This window comes from Mesoplodon mirus (assembly GCF_964341445.2).
Source record: "Mesoplodon mirus genome assembly, chromosome: 5".
Lineage (NCBI taxonomy): Eukaryota > Metazoa > Chordata > Mammalia > Artiodactyla > Ziphiidae > Mesoplodon > Mesoplodon mirus.
This window is the reverse complement of record NC_138980.1, coordinates 117,899,345-117,921,890: the sequence shown is the minus strand read 5'-3', so window position 1 is coordinate 117,921,890 and position 22,546 is coordinate 117,899,345. Positions and strand designations below refer to the sequence as shown.

General features: G+C 36.6%; 2 protein-coding genes across 8 annotated transcripts in view; both read left to right on the top strand.

Annotated features, from left to right (window-relative positions):
- The window catches only part of XRCC4 (X-ray repair cross complementing 4), a 361,931-nt gene that overhangs the window by 217,226 nt on the left and 122,159 nt on the right, over positions 1 to 22,546 (top strand). The window contains exon 8 of one of the 7 annotated variants that reach the window (XM_082624083.1): positions 14,563 to 14,645. The exons of the other annotated variants lie outside the window; for them this stretch is intronic. Within the exon in view, the coding sequence (XP_082480209.1) occupies positions 14,563 to 14,645 (83 nt within the window). The remainder of the gene's footprint in view (positions 1 to 14,562; positions 14,646 to 22,546) is intronic. 7 annotated transcript variants of the gene reach the window in all.
- Positions 2,398 to 3,085, top strand: LOC309805121 (large ribosomal subunit protein eL34-like). The gene has a single exon (XM_082622950.1). The coding sequence runs from the start codon at positions 2,438 to 2,440 to the stop codon at positions 2,789 to 2,791; it is 354 nt and encodes a 117-aa protein (XP_082479076.1). The 5' UTR covers positions 2,398 to 2,437; the 3' UTR covers positions 2,792 to 3,085.

The window sequence follows — 22,546 nt, the reverse complement described above, 5'->3', positions numbered from 1 at the left end:
TTAAAGCAAAACATGCATTTGAAAGAACAGTTATTACATAGTATAGGAGAAATCACATAAATGTTGGCTGGTGACTGAATGTTCTTATAAGAAAGCTTTAATTATTATTGTGATAGTATAATATAAAGTATAAGGAAAATAAGTAACAGCAATAATCTACTATACTTCCAAATTGTAAAAAAGAGAGATTATTTTCATGGCAAATTTTAAAGAATGGGTCAATTAAAATAACTTTAATTTTATACTGCAATAACTTGTGAAAATCAAGTATAATCTAGCAAAAAAACCTACAAATAACACAATAGAAAATTCAATTAAAGAGACAAAGAATACCACATACCCTACTTATATTTAGTTAATATTATGTGGAGTAAACTATTTAAGAATGAAGGATTTGAGGGAATGATTCATCTGAGTGCAACTTCAAGTTAAAAAAATGGTTACAAATATAATTAGGGAAAACTGATAATATTTGCAGATGACACATGGCAAATCAGGAAACAATTTGAGAATATAGTAAAACTAATTACTTGGAACTCAACTACATTCAACCCTTGTTTAACTGGCATAAATGGGGTGACAAATAGATAGAAAGGAAACCACAGACTACCCAGAATCCTGGTTAAAACAAAACTGTAAAACTAATAACAATATGACATAAAACAAATTTATGAATAATCTAGTAGTTCAACACAGTCCACAGATGTTACCCAAAAGTGTAAAAGAAATACAAGTACTTGGATTTAAGACCATGTAAATTATCTGCCAAAAAAGTACTGGGCTGTTAAACAACTCTTAGTAAAGATCCTTGTATTTATGAGTCTTGAATTAAGCAGACACATGCCTCCTTTCTCTTTCATTCCTACCCTTAATTAGAAGTTCAACCAAACTTCTTGCTCAGTGGTGTTAGAATACAGGCATACCTTGTTTTATTGAGCTTCACTTTATTACACTTCTCAAGTATTGTGGGGTTTTTTGTTGTTTTGTTTTGTTTTTTACACATTGAAGGTTTGTGCCAACCCTGTGTCAAGCAAGTCATTTTCCAATAGCATTTGTTCACTTCATGACTCTGTGTCACATTTTGGTAATTCTCAGAATATTTCAAACTTTTTCTTTATCATTATATTTGTTATGGTGATCTATGATCAGTGATCTTTGATGTTACTATAGTAGCTGTTTGGGGCTGCCATGAACCACACCTATGTAAGACAACAAACTTAATCAATAAATGTTGTGTGTGTTCTCATTGCTCCACCCACCAACCATTCCCCCATCATTCTCCTTCTCCTTGTGCCTCCCTATTCCCTGAGATACAATAGGATGTTGAAATTAAGCCAATTAATAACCCTACAATGGCCTCTAAGTGTTCAAGTGAAAGAAAGAGTCTTACTCTTTCTGTAAATCAGAAGCTAGAAATGATTAAGCTTAGTGAGGAAGGCATGTCAAAAGCAGAGATAGGCTGATAGATAGGATTCCTGTACCAGTTAGCCACACTGTGAATGCAAAGGGGAAAGTTCCTGAAGGAAATTAAAATCGCTTCGCCAGTAAACACACAAAAGATAAGAAAGTAAAACAGCCTTACTGCTGATATGGAGAAGGTTTTTGTGGTCTGGATAGATCAAACCAGCCACAACATTCCCTTAAGCCAAAGCCTAATCCAGAGCAAGGCCCTAACTCTCTTCAATTCTGTGAAGGCCGAGAGAGGTGAAGAAGCTGCAGAAGAAAAGTTTGAAGCTAGCAGAAGTTGGTTCATGAGGTTGAAGGAAAGAAGCCACCTACATAACAAAGAAGTACAAGGTGAAGCAGCAGGTGCTGATGTAGAAGCTACAACAAGTTATCCAGAAGATCTAGTTAAGATTATTAATGAAGGGGGATACACTAAACAACAGATTTTTAATTGTGGACAAAATAGCCTTATACTGGAAGAATATGCTATTTGGACTTTCATAGCTAGAGAAGAGAAGTCAATGCCTGGCTTCGAAGCTTCAAAGGATTGGCTGACTCTTGTTAGGTAGAGGCTGGTGCAGCTGGTGACTAACTTGAAACCAGTGCTCATTTACCATTCCGAAAATCCTAAGGCCCTTAAGAATTATGCTAAATCTACTCTGCCTGTGCTCTGTAAGTGGGACAACAAAGCCTGGATAATAGCACATCTGCTGACAATATGGTTTACTGTTTTAAGCCCACTGATGAGACCTACTGCTCAGAAAAAGATTCCTTTCAAAATATTACTGCTCATTGACAATGCTCCTGGTCGTTCAAGAGCTCTGATGGAGATGTACAATGAGATTAATGTTGTTTTCATGCCTGCTCACACAACATCCATTCTGCAGCCCATGGGTCAAGGAGTCATTTTGACTTTTGAGTCTTATTATTTAAGAAATACATTTCAGCTTTCTTCTTCCTCTTCTGGGGACGGTACCTAGAGGCATTCAGGATGGTTCAGCGTTTGACATACCATCGTAGGCTGTCCTACAATACAGACTCTAACAAAACCAGGCTGTCCCGAACCCCTGGTAATAGAATTATTTACCTTTATACCAAGAAAGTTGGGAAAGCACCAAAATCCGCATGTGGTGTGTGCCCAGACCGACTTCGAGGAGTTCGTGCTATGAGACCTAAAGTTCTTACGAGGTTGTCTAAAACGAAAAAACGTGTTAGCCGGGCCTATGGTGGTTCCATGTATGCTAAATGTGTCCGTGACAGGATCAAGTGCGCTTTCCTCATTGAGGAGCAGAAAATCGTTGTGAAAGTGTTGAAAGCACAAGCGCAGAGTCAGAAAGCTAAATAAAAAAATGAAGCTTCTTTGAGTAATAAAAAAATCAAAAAGAAAAAGAAAAGACATACATTTCATAAGATGATAGCTGCCATAAAGAGTGATTCCTGGGCCTCCCTGGTGGCGCAGTGGTTGAGAGTCCGCCTGCCGATGCAGGGGATACGGGTTCGTGCCCCGGTCTGGGAGGATCCCATATGCCGCGGAGCGGCTGGGCCCGTGAGCCATGGCCGCTGGGCCTGCGCATCCGGAGCCTGTGCTCCGCAACGGGAGAGGCCACAACAGTGAGAGGCCCGCATACCGGAAAAAAAAAAAAAAGAGTGATTCCTATGATGGATCTGGGCAAAGTAAGTTGCAAACCTTCTAGAAAGGATTCACCATTCTAGATGTCATTAAGCATATTTGTGTTTCATGGGAAGAGGTCAAAATATCAACATTCACAGGAGTTTGGAACAGGTTGATTCCAACCCTCATGGATGACTTTGTGGGGCGAAAGACTTCAGTGGAGGAGGAAACTGCTGATGTAGTGGAAACAGCAAGAGAACTAGAACTAGAAGTGGAAGATGTGACTGAATTGCTGCAATCTCATGATAAATCTTGAGCAGATGAGAAATTGCTTATTATGGATGGGCAAGAAAGTGTTTTGAAATAGAATCTAGTACTAGTGGTGATGTTGTGAAAGTTGTTGAAATGACAACAAAGGATTTAGAATAAATATTGCACTAGCTTATTTAATAAAGCAATGGCAGGGTTTGAGAGGATTGTCTCCAACTTTGAAAGCAGCTCTACTCTGGGTAAAATGCTATCAAATAGCATTGCGTACTACAGAAAAATTGTTCATGAAAGGAAGAGTTAATCAATGTGGCAAGCTTCACTGTTGTCTTATTTTAAGAAATAGCCACAGCCACCCCAACCTTCAGCAACCACCACCCTGATGAGTCAGCAGCCATCAACATCAAGGCAAGACACTCCACCAGCAAAAAGATTGTGACTCTCTGAAGGCTCAGATGATGGTTAGCATTTTTTAGTAATAAAGCATTTTTAATTAAAGTATATGCATTTTTTAGACATAATGCTATTGCACACTTAATAGACTACAATATAGTGTAAACATTTATATGCACTGGGAAACCAAAAAATTCATGTGACTTGCTTTATTGTAATATTCGCTTTATTGCAGTGGTCTGGACCCCAATCCACAATTATCTCTGAAGTGTGCCTGTACCCCACAAGTACTTCTATATGAGCTGAGGGATAGGGCCTAGTCTATCAGGCTGTCTTAGGTAGCTCTGTACCATTTATTTATTACTACAAATATCTTTTGGTATATAGTTGTTTTATTCATAGTAATTTTCATTTGTTTACAAATATACTCTTTATGATTAATTATTACTTTAGTTTATGTTCTCCCAGGTAATCAAGAGTTGAGTGCCCTCCCAAATATATAATCATTTAGATATTGTCTAGAGAAAATTTACCTTTGCTTTTTTGCTGTAAAAATTTCACATAAACTATAGATTTTTGCATAAATTGATATTTAGATAAAACTCTAGGAATAATGTTTCCTTTGTTTCAGAAAACAAAAACTTTGTTTCCTTTAAAGACACACTCAGATTGGTTGGTATGATATAGCAACCTAAAAATATTTATTAAATTGAATTACTGAACTGAAGTTGAATTTCTAAATTAATAACAAGCATGGAAATAAACTAATTATAACTAATTCATATCCTGAGAACATTTTATAGTGATTGGGGAAAAAAGAAAAAAAACCAAACCTTACTAATCATTTTGCAGCTGAGAAGACCATTATACTGAGCTGACCAAGACCTCACAACAGCAGCCTATTAGAACGGAATCTTCAGCTTCCAAATGAACTTTTTTTTTTATGATGGACTATATTTTTTAGAATAGTTTTAATTTAGATTTACAGAAAAATTGAGAAAATAGTACAGAGTATTCCCATATATACCCCCCCTCATCTTCTATTATTCACATCTTGCCTTAGTATGATACATTTATTACAGGTAACACACCAATACTGAAACCCTTATTTTCAACTAAGTCTATAGTTTAATTCTGAAAATCACCCTTTGGAAAATTCTGTCCTACAACATACCATGGCCTACCACATTAACTTAGATTGGGTTAATATATAAATCTGAAAGCATTAAAACTCAGTTTCATTAGAATTATCTCTGGAAGTGTAGCTAAGAAATTAATAATAGCAGTTAGTTCTTAGAGTTATTGGCTGAAGGTATAAAAATGAAGGGAAGATCTGTTTCTTGTGTACCACTGTGTACCTTTTAAAGTTTTTACCAAGTATATATATTACCTATTTAAAAATTAACAAAAATTAGGGCTTCCCTGGTGGCGCAGTGGTTGAGAGTCCGCCTGCCGATGCAGGGGACACGGGTTCGTGCCCCGGTCCAGGAAGATCCCACATGCCACGGAGTGGCTGGGCCCGTGAGCCATGGCCGCTGAGCCTGCGCATCCGGAGCCTGTGCTCCGCAACGAGAGAGGCCACAACAGTGAGAGGCCCGCATACCAAAAAAAAAAAAATTAACAAAATGCTATAAATTCGATTACTCTGTAATTCAGTCTGTCCTGGAAAAAAGATTTTACTGTGTAAATATGGATTTTGTTACCATAACTTTTATAATACATGTCCACAGCAATAAAACATTGTTGCTAACTAAAATCATACACATATAACCTGTTCTCAAATATAGGATGGTAAATTGTTTAACATAAAGCAATCAGTATAGGAGTATTTTAGAAAATAACTAACACACGATGTTCTTAGATAAGATAGTGAGAAATCAGAGAATTATACTCACAAGACATGCATGTCTATAATTTAATAAAATAAATAGTGTAGTATGCCTTATTGATTTTAGTTTTTAACGTAATATGAGTAATATGTTTTTAAAAGTTGGTTATTCTGGAGAAATTAACCCAAATTTGCCAAAGAAAATCAAAATAAAAGTTCATTAAACAATGTGTTCTGCAAGGAGGGATTCATCATAATTTAGCCTCTGTGCAAGCAGCAACTTTCTCAGCCATTTCACTGGGAAGTGTCTATCTAAATAAAATTGTTGTAAAATACTTGGCTAGTGGGGTCTATACTATAGCATATTATTCTGATTTACAATAATAAAATTATAACCTACTTTCATTTATTTTCCATGTATTTATACTGTTATTATCATTATTATTAGTTTACCCTTTCAGTAGTCCTGGAAAATATACTTTTTTTTTTTTTTTTTGCGTTACGCGGGCCTCTCACTGTTGTGGCCTCTCCCCCTTGCGGAGCACAGGCTCTGGACTCACAGGCTTCGGACGCACAGGCCCAGCGGCCATGGCTCACGGGCCCAGCCGCTCCACGGCATGTGGGATCCTCCCAGACCGGGGCACGAACCCGTGTCCCCTGCATCGGCAGGCGGACTCTCAACCACTGCGCCACCAGGGAAGCCCGGAAGTATACTTTTGATGCCACTTTCCAAAGCAGGGGACGGACACAGCAATCAAAGGTCTTTTTCTAGGTTACCTAGAGATCTCAGAGCATCGTCAACTCTACTTTCTTGACCCAGGTCCAGGTACCCCCTCTTTATATTATACTCCCTGACTGTAACTACAGCTTAATTATGCAAAGCCTTAATAATTAGAAATTCAAGCAGAATTAATTAAAAAAGAGAAAGATGATATTAAGTATTTTTAAAATAACAGTGTCCAAGGAGCTTCAGAATAATCTCTCAGGATCACAACGCAGTGAGAACTGATTCTCAGGATGGTCACATGATGGAGATGTTAAACTTTAATCTGCAGGCTCTATTAATTAAATCAGGAAAGTAGGATGTATTTCACAAAAGTTTTCAGCGAACATCTCTTGCATTAGTGCTCAGTTATCCCGAAAAAACTCAAAACTATTAACCATACCAATTTTATCCCTGAACAGTCCAGTGAATTTTCTACAGAAGATTGCAAATTCTTAGTGAGCAGAAACCATGTGGTCCTCATCAAGAGTTGTTATGATACCTATATGTGCTGTTGCGTAATCAGTGCTTGTATCTATACATCAGTAAATATTCATGAGGACCAAGAAGTAGGAAAATGAGTAGTTATTAAAAACCATGGAATTTGTCATCACATTAAAATTTATTTGAGATTAATTTGTCATTCTATCTTCATCTCATTTTAGACATGTAAGGAGAAATATTTCAGTAGATGAAATCACAGATTATTGAATTCCCATGTTAGGCTTTATAGTCACAATTTAAAGCGGGGCCAAACTTAAAAACATTCAAGTAATCAGGTAAATCTCTTAAGATTGTGGACTCTTAAGATTGACTTCAGGTGCCAAATGTTTAAGATTTTATGTTAACAAAAATAATTTTATGATCAAAGGAGTGTCAGTGTCATAGAAATGGAGTGATACAGTTCCCAGCCATTGTTGTTTTAGACTTTGTATAGTTTAGGATTTTCAGCAATACCTGGCACTGGTGGAGAGTGGATGATGCGTGCAAAGCCACAGCGGCAATATCCCTCCCCAACTCCTGTGAGAGGGCTGATTAGGCAACAGGAATCTGCATCACTGAAGTGCTTCAGCCCGGCCAGTGTTTCTATCACAGAGGCTGGAAACACTGATTCATCTTTGTGCCTTCTTTTCTTCCATTGTGAGGCACAAAATACAGAACAGAGAACAGAGCACAACAAAAAACAGGGGAAAGGAGAAAGGGAAATGTTGTAACTCTAAAATATTTAATTGTTCAATGCTTTGGCCAGACCTTATTTCTGCGACAGTAAGTAGTCAGAATTGCTCGTGTTGGGGATTCAAGGCTATTACTACACCAGGGGAGAGCACAGTTTCCTTTATTCCTGCTCCCCCTGTTATGTATTCTAGCCTCACCCTGGCCAGATATTGAACAGAAGTACAAGACTTTTTCCCAAAGTATTTCAGTCCAGCACACTTTTTTGCTAATGGAAGAATTTGAAAAGCGCTCAGGGAATTCTGATGGGATTTTTAATTTTATTAATTCAAACTAGTAATGTTTACTCACTTTTTTCTAAAAAGTGGTTATACATGGTTTCTGCCAGTTGTTTGGCATTTGGGGGCAGTGGAGGAATGGTAGAGAATAGGTAATTTTTCTATCTATGGCCCTTCCATAAGCAATTCTGAAAGATCTCACACTATACTCAACACAGGGGCTACCAGCTTTCCTTAATGTTAACTCCCTAGACATAGCTATAATTTAGCTGAGAGATGAACAAGTACACAAAATCTATACTTCAAGGCAAAATAGAACATATATCTTAAGAAAACTGTAAGAAAATATTTTTATTTGTTAAGAGAATCATAAGCAGGGTGTCATAGACCGGGTGGAGGGCATACTGAAAGTCATGACTATCAGGAAGCTTTATACCGAAGTGGTAAAGAGCTGGGTTTGTGAATGGTGAAGGCAAGGCAGAATCCCAACAGAGAATGACAGATTTAGAAGCACAGGAATAGAAAAACAAAAAATATGTGTGAGGGGCAGAAAGCAGTTAGCAGTTCTTTTTTAGTTGAAATGTAGGGCATAGCAGGAAGATTGAGAGAACTGCGTAAGTAAGGTGAAAGCCAGGAGGCATTATGTGGTTATGTATTCAGTTCTTTACTACATGTACATGCTATAAAGGATTGGCTGTCTAGAACCATGTGGAATTCCAGATAGAAAATTCCAGATCAAATAACTATAAATGATTGAACCTTACATTTTAACTTTTGTGAAGAAAGCCCTTATGAAACATGCAGTATACTCTACGTCTCACTAAAGCATGTTATATATATTTCCCCCTTTCCGACTGTGTTTCATGAAGCCCTAAAAATTTGTCAGATATACTTTGGAGGACCAAGGGAGCTGGTGGTAAATGAGACGGTCTTCCTGCTACCTCCTCTCCCTCATTCCCAGGGCAGTTTAACGTTTTACTGTTTTTCTTGTTAGATTACTTCTACAAGATTTCATTTGAAGAAGGAGTTCCACCAATAACATGAAGTTTGAGTCCAGTGAGAAACCCTTGTGTAGTCAGATTACTAAGAAAGCATTGACGTATTGTAAGCAGTTTATTTTCTTTAATGTAATAGACATAAATGTCGTAGATAGATGAATAGATAGAAGCATAGGCACATGGATGGAAGTAGTAGTACATGGTAGGGGATATTTGAATGAAAAAATATGTGTGTGGGAAGAAGTTAACATCATATTATAGAAATAGACAACTTTTAACCATTTATCTTTTGGAGAACATAGAGATCTTGTTTAATATATGGATACAGGCATTTACAAAATAATTACCTGGTTTCCTTAGAAGGGTTAGTGCCGAAAGTCCTCCACACTTTTGAACATGTTTTTTGTCCTTAATTCAAAAGTTCTCTTTGAAAATTTTTACATCCTGAGAAAATGTAAGTACTTGTAATATTTGGCATGTTTGTTACCTAATAGAAAAAGATTCTTATTAAATAATATCTCCTAAACTTAAAATAATAGTAAATAGAATCCTAGTTGTGTTTTTTAAATGAAATGTTTCTAACTTTTACTCCTTGTATAATCCACAAGCCATTCATTAAATTTTAACTTTCATAATCATTAAATCTTTGTGCAACTTAGTCTTGATTCATAATTATTTCAATTAATATTTTTATCCCAATACTCAAATCTGACTTGAGTTGTCCATAGTTCCATGTTTAGGAATTCATGATATGAAAACCATCCTTTTCATTTCTTGCATAGCAAGATCAACTCTTAAGAGAGTATTATCCATAGAAAATGTAATGTGCCCTTTTGAGATGGCTATTTATGGTGATCACATTAAATTACAAACATTGAAATATTAAAATAGAAATTTTCTCTGTGCTCTGTTAAGCTACTTTTGTTAATATTTAGAGGAATGTGATTTTCTGTGCTTTTTTAACAGAAAGAATTATTTTGGGTCTTCTCACAAATGGATTAAGGATTTAGGAAAAAGGAACTTTTACATTCTATCTACTGTCATCTCTTTGTAGTTGGTGACTGGTCTAAGTACAAAGTGAAAGCACAGGAAATTAATAAGAATTTTTAAACTAATGTTTATATAATAGGAAGTTCAGAGAAAAATACACATATTCTATACATATAAAAATAGGCATATGCTAAAAAATGTATTAAACCTCCATGTTGTATACACCTCAAATTTATACACTGTTACATTCGGTTATGTCTCAGTTTTTAAAAAATCACTGTTTTAAAAAGGTAAACATGTTTTTTAAGCTTAGTAGCATGAATTTCCTTTTGCTGTATTCAGGAATGACAAATAATTAACTGCCTGTGAATGCAAACTAGAGTATCTGATGTCCAGGAGCTTACATTCCTTCTGGGGATAAAGATGTGGTCATATGTGAAGATAACTGCACACAGTCATAAATCTTATGATGGTAAAGGCAATATTACAGGATCCTAAAACTCTCTCTAAACTGAAGTGATGGGGGAAGATTTTAGGGAGTGGGAAGGATTTCTGTTGGTCCTGGCAATAATGAGGGAGAATTGAGCTGTAGGGAGAGGAAGGAGGAGGCCATTCCACCTCCTTCCAGATGGGGGAAGTTCATGTAGCCACTTGTGGACGCTTGATGTGCTCTAGCAGGAGGTTTATCTAGTAGAGCAGCAGGAGTCCAAGCTAAATAGGAAGGATGGGCCAGATGTGGGGAAGGTGATAAAAGAAAAAAATCCGCCTGGCAGCATTAAAAAGTTTATTTATTTATTTATTTATTTATTTATTTATTTTAAAATTTATTTATTTATTTATTTATTTTTGGCTGTGTTGGGTCTTTGTTTCTGTACCAGGACTTTCTCAGTTGTGGCAAGCGGGGGCCACTCTTCATCATGATGCACGGGCCTCTCACTATCACGGCCTCTCTTGTTGCGGAGCACAGGCTCCAGACGCGCAGGCTCAGTAATTGTGGCTCACGGGCCCAGTTGCTCCGTGGCATGTGGGATTCTCCCAGACCAGGGCTCGAACCCGTGTCCCCTGCATTGGCAGGCAGATTCTCAACCACTGCACCACCAGGGAAGCCCAAAAGTTTATTATTTTTATATCATGTTTTCACATGTGTTCTATACCTTTCTGTGGCAGGTAGGATAATGCTTCTTCCCACTCACCATCCCAAGATGTCAGCTTCCTAATGCCTGGAACCTGTGACTGTGTTATCCCATGTGACATGTGAAAGAGGAAGGCGTAGTGTGGTAGGCTGAATAATAGTCCCCAAAGACATCCAAGTCCTAATCCCTGGAACCCATGAACGTTATCCTATATGACAAGTGAATTTTGTAGTTGTGATTAAATTAAGGATAATTAGATGCAGAAATTATTCTGGATTGTCCAGATGAGCCCTAAATACAATTACAAGTGTCCTTATTTAGGAGGAGGAAGAGGGATATTTCAGACAGATGAGAAGGAGGCTATGTGATGAAAGCAGAGTCAGAGAAGATGCTGAGGTGCTGACTTTGAACACAGAGGAAGCGGACATGAGCCAAGGAATACAAGAAACATATTTCTGTACACTGGAAAAGACAAGGAAATGGATTTATTCTAGAGCCTCTGGAGGAAGCTTAGTCCTGCTAACACCTTAATGTGAGCCCCATAAGACTCCTTTCAGACTTGTGGCCTCTAAAACTGTAAGAGCATAAATTTCTCTTGTGTGGGTCACCAAGTTTGTTATAATTTAGCCACAGAAAATTAATACACATAAGGTATCATGTGCTCATAAAGTCATTGGAAAACCTGGACTGTGCTCTAGTGGACTTATAAGAATGGTCTACCTCAGGCTGCCGTGAGAACACAAGAAGTCATTACCATAACTCTAATCCAGTTGCCAGGAACCTCCTCTGCATGACAGCCTCAAAATTGGTGAATGGCCACTGGAACTTGTATTCTGACTGTCATCTCAGCCACAACAACCTCTTGACATACAGCTGAAAAATGGGCACAGGAATCTGCTGCAGGAAAAAAAACCCAAAAAAACCCCCCACCTCTTAATTTTCCATTAAGACTTTGCTTTTGGGGGTATGGGGGGACAGTAAAATAAGTCAAGAAGCTGTCCTTTGCCTCCTTTTCACCTTCTAGATATCTCAGTAGTTTTACAAAGGAGACAGAAATACAGTTTTTAGCTTTCCAGCTCCTGCAGTAGTAAAAAGTTATCCTAGAAAGAGAATGAATGAATGAAAGATGAGCAGAAAAATCCACAGAATTTATCACAAAGGTTTTGAGGTTATTTACATGACCACTCTGGCCTCCATCATTCCCTATGCTTTTTATAAAATTACAGTTGACCTTTGAACAACATGAGTTAAAACTGCGTGGGTCCATTTAAATGTGGGTTTTTTCCAATGGTAAATACTACGTGATCTGCAGTTGGTTGAATTTGCAGATAGAGAAAAACTGCATTTGGGGGGTGGATTTTGACTGTGCAGAGGGTCTGTGCCCCTAACTCCCCATTGTTCAAGGGTCAACTGTACTTTCTAAGCAATGTGAATTAATAAAATTGCCAATTAATGCAGCAATGTGAACAGAACATCTACTGTGTGCAGAGTATCATATGAGGTCAAGATGGGAAGATACTAAGGAAAGGAAAGACTTGGTCCCTGTCCTTTCAGAGAGTACATGCTTAATGTGAAACAGAACTGATGTGTGCATATAGGTAATACAGGATAAATTGTGTTTGGAAGTTCTGAATGAATTCAGAGAGTCGTCATGTGGGAGGAGAGTTTTGAAAGAAGAGACTCTTTCTCTGAGAAGAGTAGAAAATGCACCTCTGGATGATTGAGAACTTAGCTTATCTGTAGGATGGAGGCAGGAGGGAATGTAGTCATATGTGTGATTCTAGTTGGTTGGCACACAAGTAAGCATGGAGAAGTTATGGAAATGAAAGTGCTAAGGTTGACATTGTTGCTAAGTAGCCAAGAGGAAATTGAGGAACTGATTTTTCTTAGTGAAAAAGTTATTATGACCTGGTAAAATCATTGGAATAAGCTCTGAGAAAGGAAGTTAGGAAACAAGAACACTTGCGAAATTCATTTAAGGATGCTGAGATGGCATCCAAACTGCAAAAGGCAAAACTCTTACATCAACTGCTGATGAGGTTTGACTGAAAAGAGACCATGCTGCAGATACACAAATAGCTCTTTTTCTTGTATTTTTAGAGTAAAAGTAATGTGTAGAGAAGGTTTTTTTAAAAGTACAGAAAAGTGTAAAATGAAAAGTAAAAACCTCTCTCATACTCCACTCCACTTCTGGATCTTCTGTCTAAAGGTTCCTGCTATTAACCGTTTCCTAAGTATCCTTTTGGAAAGCATTTTTCTGACATAAAGACCACATGTAAATATACACAGATAGGATCATGGTATTATACAGTGCTTACCCTGTCCATTGAGATCTTTTAATACCAACACATTTAGATCTAACCTATTCTTGGTGTGACTCTAAAAGTATCTCATTGTACAGAGTTCTCATGATACATATAATCAGTCTACTACTGCAGGATATTTATGTTGGTTTTTTCCCCCCAGTTTTTACCTATTTGTCCCATTTACCTCTCTGAGCTCATCTACTCTTCTCCCTAGGGCTCACTCTGCTCCAGCCACACCAGCCTCCTGCATATTCTTCAAACACATCAGTTGTAGCCTTGCTTTTGCACAAGCATCCCTCTGCCTAGAATGCTCTTCCTTTACATATCGACTTGCTTCCTCCTTCACACCTTAGCTCACATCTCAACTTCATCTTTTTTTTTTTTTTTTTTTTTTTTTTTTTACGGTACACGGGCCTCTCACTGCTGTGGCCTCTCCCGTTGCGGAGCACAGGCTCCAGACGCGCAGGCTCAGCGGCCATGGCTCACGGGCCTAGCCGCTCCGGGGCATGTGGGATCCTCCCGGACCGGGTCACAAACCCGTGTCCCCTGCATCGGCAGGCGGACTCTCAACCACTGCGCCACCAGGGAAGCCCCTCAACTTCATCTTTGATTGTGCTATATGATATTGTAATTCCATCACACTTCCAGTCTACTTCCTTTTAAAATTTTTCTCCATAGAACATTTCACTCTCTAAAATATCATATGCTAATTTATTTTATTTGCCTCTTTTTTCCCCTAAAATTTAAGTTTCATAAGGAGAGTAATTTTGTATGTTATTTGTTACTAATACCTTTAGGAGTTAAGAATTGCTAGACGTGTCTAGACAAGAATATAATCTTAAATAAAATCTTATTCTCAATCAAATTATTTAATTATTGTTTAATCTCATCTTTGCTCCATATATCTCTCTTTTGATTTTCAAATATCTCCTAACACTGTAGACTTTTCCTTTTAGTAGATATTACTTTTATATTCCTTTAAAGAGGATGATCTTAGCACATAACAGACACCAGTTTAAAAAAAAACCAAAAACTGTATTAGTCAAATAAATAAATCATACCCCTTGCTCTAATAAAGGGATAAAGGTAATATAGTCCCATACTCTGATAATTATCCGTTAACACCATTTATAGGTAATACCTGATCTAGTGAAAGAAAATCATTTGATTGCACAAAAGAGTTCTAATTGCAGATAAAATTGTTATGTGTAATAGTCTGGATTCTCTGTACCCAAAATTGAAAGAGGGAGCAATTTAAATGATGTAGATGATAACAGCTTTCAGTGGACACTCTTGTTCCAATATTCAGGAAACAATAGTTTTGAGCATTATGGGTGCTATAAATTTATATCAGTTTCACTTCATTTTTTTCAAGTTGCAGAATTTGCCACAAATTTCATCAGATATTTTGGAATGACATAGCAGGGTGCATCAACAAAATACCCAAATCTTTTGACAGTAAGTGCTTTCAGAGATTTTAGATCCTTCTCCTTCATGGAAACTTTTATATTATTAACATAGAAAAACTTAGATTAAATTATTTTCTTGGTAGCTTGGTATGTTCTATTAAGCTACAGCAAATATTTGTTAATAAGGTTAACAATAATTAAATAGTTGTTAACAATATTCACTTTTTTATTTTTCAAATTGCTGTTAATCTCAAGTACACTTTGGAGAACAAACATACAAACAACTTGATACCTCATAATATAAAGTATGTGGGTAAGTTAGATCTGTCTACCTTCCAGGCACAAGTATAGAGGGCTTATTTCATGGCTTTAACTGGAATTGTGGAATACAGGTAGGAACATTAATGTAATTGCAGAGATGTAGTGATCCCTGAAGAATGGCCTCTATCATGACATTTATCATCCTTGATCAAGGTGTAAAGAAACTGTAATGTGTTGTGATATTTTCTCTTATTACTCATGATTAAGTCACACCAAAATGGCACGAAGACCAGGAAACCAGTTAGATGTTCACCAGTGGCATTCATATTTAATCTCTGAGAGATCCAATTGACTTCTATGAGTTAGTTAATAGTTCATTACCTAGTATGTATGATTTTCAAATAAAACAATCCTTTTAAAGATAATAATTGCAAATATGTGAACTGTATTTTTAATTAGAAAAATAGTGAGCTTGTACTGGTAAGCTATTTCTTATCATATGTTTGGTGCTGTCACACTTAACAGTTATTTAATTATTTGTAAATTTTTCTGGTTGAAGAATTTTTTCCTATTTGATGTCAGCATAGTTTTTGAGTGTTGTCAGACATTAAATGGGAACCTAATTATAAAACAAATTCAGCTGTTCAATATATATGGCCAGGGCTTCCCTGGTGGCGCAGTGGTTGAGAGTCCGCCTGCCAATGCAGGGGACACGGGTTCGTGCCCCGGTCTGGGAAGATCCCACATGCCGCGGAGCGGCTAGGCCCGTGAGCCATGGCCGCTGAGCCTGCGCATCCGGAGCTGTGCTCCGCAACAGGAGAGGGCACAACAGTGAGAGGCCCGCGTACCACAAAAATAAATAAATAAATCAAATAAAAAAATATATATGTATGGCCACTAATAATGCTATTATTAGCCTGTGAAAGCCTCTAGTCAGTTTTTCTTAATACTGAATTCTACTGAACACTATGAACTCACAATTTTGCATGACTTTATGTACAGTTAAAACCTCAGTGAAATTATGTATTTGTTTATTCAACAATTATATAGCATTTACTCTGCACCAGGTAATGTACTAAGGACTGAAGGTATCACCATGAATAAGATACCTCTCCCTCACTGAGTGTGATAGACTGAATAATTGCCCCCTAAGATGTCCATATCTTAATCCCTGGAACATGTGACTGTTACATATACAGCATGGCACAGACTTTGTAGATGTGATCAAGTTAAGGATCTTGGGATTATCCAACGATTATCCTAGAGTATTGAGGTGGACCCAAATGCAATTACACATATTCTTTTAAGATAGAGGTACAGGGAGATTTGACCAGAAAGAAGGAGAGAGAACAGTGTGACGGTGGAGGCAGAGACTGGGGTGACGTGCCTCCAAGCCAGTGGATGCTGCAACACGTATAAGCTGGAAGAAGCAAAGACCAGATTCTTCCCTAGTGAGTATGGAGGGAGCTAAGCCCTCCTGACCCCTTGATTTTGGTCCAGTGATACTAATTTTAGACTTATCGACTCCAGAACTGTGAGAGAATAAATGTGTTTTGTTTTTGGCTGCGTTGGGTCTTCATTGCAGTGCACGGGCTTTCTCTAGTTGTGGTGAGCAGGGGCTGCTCTTCGTTGCGGTGTGCGGACTTATTACGGTAGCTTCTCTTGTTGCAGAGCAGGGGCTCTAGACACGTGGGATTCAGTAGTTGTGGCACATGGGCTCAGTAGTTGTAGCTCGAGGGCTCTAGAGTGCAGGCTCAGTAGTTGTGGTGCACGGGCTTAGTTGCTCCACGGCATGTGGAATTCTCCCGGACCAGGGCTCGAACCCCTGTCCCCTGCATTGGCAGGCGGATTCTTAACCACTGTGCTACCAGGGAAGTCCCCAATGTGTATTGTTTTTAATCATCAAGTTTGTGATAATTTGTTGCAGTAGTCACCAGAAATGAATATACTGAGGTACTCAACATTTAGTGAGAGACAGACACAAAAACTAATAATTATTGTGCAGTGAGAGTGCTATGGGAGGTATGTGGGAAAAAGGAAGTGGGAGGACACGTGTGGAGCACTAACTCTGACAGATCAAGTTCTTATAAAGCTACTTAGAAGATCTGGACTGAGGCTTGAAGTAAAAATAAGAGTTTTCCAAGCCAGGAGAGGAGTACAAAATGGCAAAACAAAAAAAAATGCAGTGAGTTGTATTACAAGACTGTATTTTGAATTGCATATTTTATTTCAGGAAATACTAAGCGCTAACATAATTTTCATTGACTTTTAATATTTTGATTAGTTGTCATTTATCAAAGAAGAGCATAAGGCTGTATGAAGCATTCTTGGAAAAAGTAGTATCATATATACTACAAATAAGATAAAAGAATAATCCAGTGTTACAGAAGTAAAGAATAATTATTATTTCCTGTCATTGCTAGTAGCTGGGTGTTTTAGAGAGGTTATTACATGGAAATTTTGATTAAAGTCATCTCAACAGTGTTGTAGTGTAATCAGTTGGAGAGAGAGATCATTTATTCTAGTTATACAAATAATCACCAGCCACTCAAATCGTAGTAAAAATAAGGCAACAATTTTAATAAAATCTTTCTCTTATCTTCTTTCATTTTATTTGGATTATTAAGAAGTTTGCCTAGAAATTTTGGGCCAAGTAAAAAGTAGAGAGAGGTCATTTCTCTGTATTCTCTTGTCAAAATTAAACAATAGAAGTAGTGATGATGACTGAACAAAACACCTGATACTGTGTTGCGGATCCCTATAAATTTTGCAAACTGAACAGAATCTGCATGAGTTTTGAAATCTATTTTCAAAGTTGAATTAAGTATTAGAATGATAACAAAAAGATAAATCAAGTGGATATTTATTACAGCGTGCATCAGGTATCAGTGATTTGGCTGTGAGAACAAGATAAAGACAAATAAATTATAATATAAAGGACAATTAGATTATCCAGGATGACAAGAAAAGTAAAATTAAAAAAGCAGCTGTTGGTTTTAGTTCTTTTCCCAGAGCCAAGAAACTGGATTAGCTGATCACTAGATACTGAGAATTTCATCCCCACACCCTTCACAGCATTAGGCATTATCAAACTTTTTAATTCTGTAGGGAAAGAAGCCAAATACTGGCACTTCCCAAAACACTAGGGAAAACATTTTTTTAAATAGTGTTTTAGCCATATTCACTAGGCTTGCTCCCCTCCTCAGCATCTCCAACTCACCTGAGGGCCGTGGAGCTCACAACCCCTCCCCAGACCTTCCTGGACTCTGACCCAAACCCTAGGTAAAATGAACCATGTCTACACCCCACTCAAAAATAGATTTGTAAACTCAGCCACTCAGGGAGGTCTAATTTCACATTTCATTTTGGCAGAGGGTTTTCTGGGATAATTGCCTCCAATACAGTCTAAACAACTTTGCTATTAATGGAAATCGAAGCAGAACTGAGAAGGAGATTAGAATTCATTTAGATGGCAATATTCTGTTTTGTTTTGTTTAATCAATGGTCCAAGAGAGCTTTCCCATTGATACAACTTTAAAAATACTTTAATCATATGCACAGTAACTATACTTGAATAATGGATGGCGCTTAGTCTAGGAAATCCTCTTTCTCCTTATTTCTGTGAGCGTAGTTTCATTTTTTTCCTGTATATATCATTTTTTTCTTCTATATCCTATAAATATAATCAAGGTAATAGTATAATAGTATGATAACCTATAGGAACAGTACATATGCTAAAATTCACTTATAGAAAAAATTTATTTTAAATATTTTACAATTTCTACTTCTCATTTTACTGCAAAACAAAAGATTTCTATGATTATCCTAAAAATATACTTATCCCTTAGTTTTGTAATGAGATACCCAAGTGTTTCATGTACATTGGTAGTATCATCTGTTTACAGAGGCATATACCTTTCCATTGATTTTCAAGGATTTTTCATAAGTTATGTCTGTCAGCTACTCTGTTAACAAAAAATATAGTTTTATGCTGTCTCTATCTCTCTGGTTTCTATCCACATCAACCTAAGCCTGGAAACCAGTCATTACAAAATTATTTAGTCTGCTAGTCTCTAGACAACAAATTATTTCAGTTAGTTACCATTTGACAATAATAGGGAAACTAAGCTGAAAAGTAATTACCAGTTTAATCAGCCAATATACCAATGTGAATTTTACAAAAGTCACAGTTGTACTTGGGATACTGTGTTAATTTATTTAGAATGTTAACAGGTCTTATCCTTGCCCCAGCCTAACAGATGTAAGAGAGAAACAGTAAGATGTCTGCATCAATGCTTCTTTTTTTTAAGTACATAAGATGGGGTTGGCTTTTGCTATCTCTGCAGCTTTTTGTGCAGCTAGAAGAAGGAAAATACAGTTTTTATTATTCTAGGAAGAATAAAGTATGCTCTAGTAAATGGGATCTATTTGACATGAGGTAGTCACCTTAAGAGGGTAAAGATTTTGATTGACTCAAGATAATATACCTACTGTCACGATTTAAATTAAAAAACAAACCCACTCTGTAAAAACAGACTAAAAATCACTTGAAAATAGAATTATTGGGAACTCACAAGATTGATTTGGTCCCGGGTCATCAACTATAATGGGATCTCTCCCCACTTTTTGCTACTTTCACAGATAAGATAGGAGCCCTTCAAGTGATTTTTTATGAAGTTGCTTCCTAGAACAATGTAGAACAGTATAGTCTTTCTTGACATGTAGGCATTTCCTATTCTATTCCCTACTACGATCTAATTCCAAAGTCAATATTCCCTTTTTGCAGTGAGGCTGGAAATGTTTCTGCCTCATAATCAAACTATCACATAGTTGAGCTTATTGTACTTTTAGAAATTGTGACTTTACTTGCTTTCAGCCAGATTCTCTTGTTACTAATAGGCAGTTTTCCTCCAAATTCCATTTTATTTATTCATGATAGAATCTGTGTCTAATTTTTTAAGTATGATTGAAATAAATTAAGTAATCTTTCTAACCAGGCGTGAGCCATTTCACATTTTATATTCTTTATGGGAAAATCCGTTTTGTATCTATATATTCTATTAATACCACGTTTTCCACTCTTCCATTTTGAACTACAATATGGTTTATTTCTTGAAGTTTGGCTTTGACAAGTGTAATTTTGTCATTGCATAACATGAGTTTTTAGTACTGTACATTTCATTTGGTCTTATAGCGAGTAATTCTTGCCAGAAAGCATCTCATAATCTATGTCTTAAAGAGTGTAGAAATAAATAGAAAATCTTAAGAAGAAACATATTCAACATCCCTTGACAGTTTGAAACTAACAAGCCCCTTTCCTTAATCACTTTCCTCCATTACCAGAGGCTTGGTAAGGAACTCTTATTGCTATTCCATGGATATGTATTTCACAATTAACAATACACTGTATTTTTTTAATCAGTAGATTTTAAAAATAACTAACAGCATAACTCCCTATGTTAATCAGAGATGAAAAGCTCATCGTGAATATAGCTTGAAAATGCTCTTTCAGGGGAAAGATTGCTACCTGTTTTTAATTTGTATGTTTTGCTTATTGAGGAAAACTTACCATAAAGTAAAATTAAGGATTCTTAGTTGTATAGTGCTATGAATTTTGACAAACAAACAATAAAACTAGGAAATATTTCCATCATCCCAAAAAGTGTCTTCACGCCTGTTTGTAGTCAATACCGTCTTCCCACACTCAGCCCTGGCAACACTGATCCATCCCAATTTTTGCTTTTTCTGGACTGTCATATAAAATCATGCAGTATGTAGCCATTTTTGAGTCTGTCTTCTTTCACATAGCATAATGCCTTTGAGATTCTTCCATGCAGAACTGTGTCAATGTTTCATTGCTTTTAATGAGTAGCACTCCATGTGTGGCTGTATCATGATTATTTATCTATTCACCTTATAAATTCTCCCACTATTAATTATATTATTATTGTTATTATTATTTGGCTATTATTTTAAAGTACTTATTATGTGCCAAGTACCATGGCAAACTTTTTACGTAATTTGAATGATTTAATGCCGCAAATTTTAGCAGTGTTTTTTTTTAACAACAGAGTCAGACTTCAGGTTTGACTCCTATCTCCTCCACTTATTAGTTTTATGGCCTTGGGCAAGTTACTTAACACCCTTTAATTTTACACAACTATGCAAAGGTGATGATAATAATACTACTTCACAGGGCTGTTGTAAAGATTAAATGGGTTAGTACCTATGAGTGTTTGACTCTTAGTGTTCAGTAAATATCAGTTATATTTTGTAGGGGTTAGTCCCCAATTTGAAGAGGGGACAAACTCAGAAAAGTTCAGATTTCCTCAAAATCACATGATAACTAAAGTGGAAGATCCAAGATTTTAATCCAGCTTTATCTGACTCCAAACTAGGTACCTCTTCCATGACAAGACATTATTTATTGTCAGATTGAAATCACTGGATCTTTCTCTGATATTATGGCAAACTAGACATTCTGAGAGATCCACTAAAATGTAAAATGCTGAATTATGAATATACATATTTTTTCTAGTGCACACAAAAATGAGATTAAAATTATAAGAATCTTCAAGACCAAAACAGCAAGCTGAAGCCAAAGCAGGCACCTTGCTACAAGCAGTAAACAAACTGAAAAACTGTGCTGCCCTGAGATAAACATGCTGACTGAATGCAGCCACTGAAAGACTACATTAGGCCCTGAGCACCCAGGAGTAGTACCCCCTGCTCTCATTAGAAATAAACACAAATCCTCTCTGGAGGAAGGTCCTCAGATTTTGCAAGGAACGAGTCATTTTAATATTATCAAACTTTTCTGGCAAAGTGAATGGGAGAACACTCCCAACTCATTCTATAAAGCTAACATAACCTCAGTTCTGGAACCAAAAAAAAAGTAACAGCTCGACACAGAAAATTACAGACCCATATTATTCCTGAATATAGGTGGAAAAGAAAAATCCTGACTGGTATTAGAAAACTAAATCTAGCAATGCATATTTTAAGCATAAAAAATATATGATGAAAAAGTTGGGTTTATTTCCAGGAGGAATAATTATAATATATCACATTAGTAGATAAAAGGAGAAAAAACATATGATCAACTCAATTGGTGCATAGAAACTTAATGAAATTCACCACCCAAGCATAACATTTCCTTGAAAATTAGGATTTATAGGAATTTCCTTACGTACCTAACAAAAGCTCGTGAGAAATAGCAGTGTTGTTTGTATTAGATAGATAATAGATAGATAGGTAGATAGATAGATAATGTGTGTACATACACAACTATAATATGTATACATATGTATATAAAATCACACAATATAATATTATACAACAGTGAAAATGAATGAGATGGAATCATAGTTACTTAATGTTGAGTGAAAGAAGCAAGTCACAGAAGGCTAGCCATAGTGTGATTCCATTTTTATAGAGCTCAAAAATAAAGTAGGATTTATACATTATTTAGGAATCTGTACATGTGTAATAAAACTCTCCTTTTATGGCAAAGGAATGATTGACACATAATATAGGTTACAGTTATAACTCTGTGGGGAGGCCAGGGGAGAAGGTTGGGGAAGGAGCATGTTGGATGCAACAATATTAGTAATTTTGTATTCTTAAATTAAGCTGTAGCAATGCATTAGTTTGATTTATTATGATGATTTTTATATGTATTTATATAGT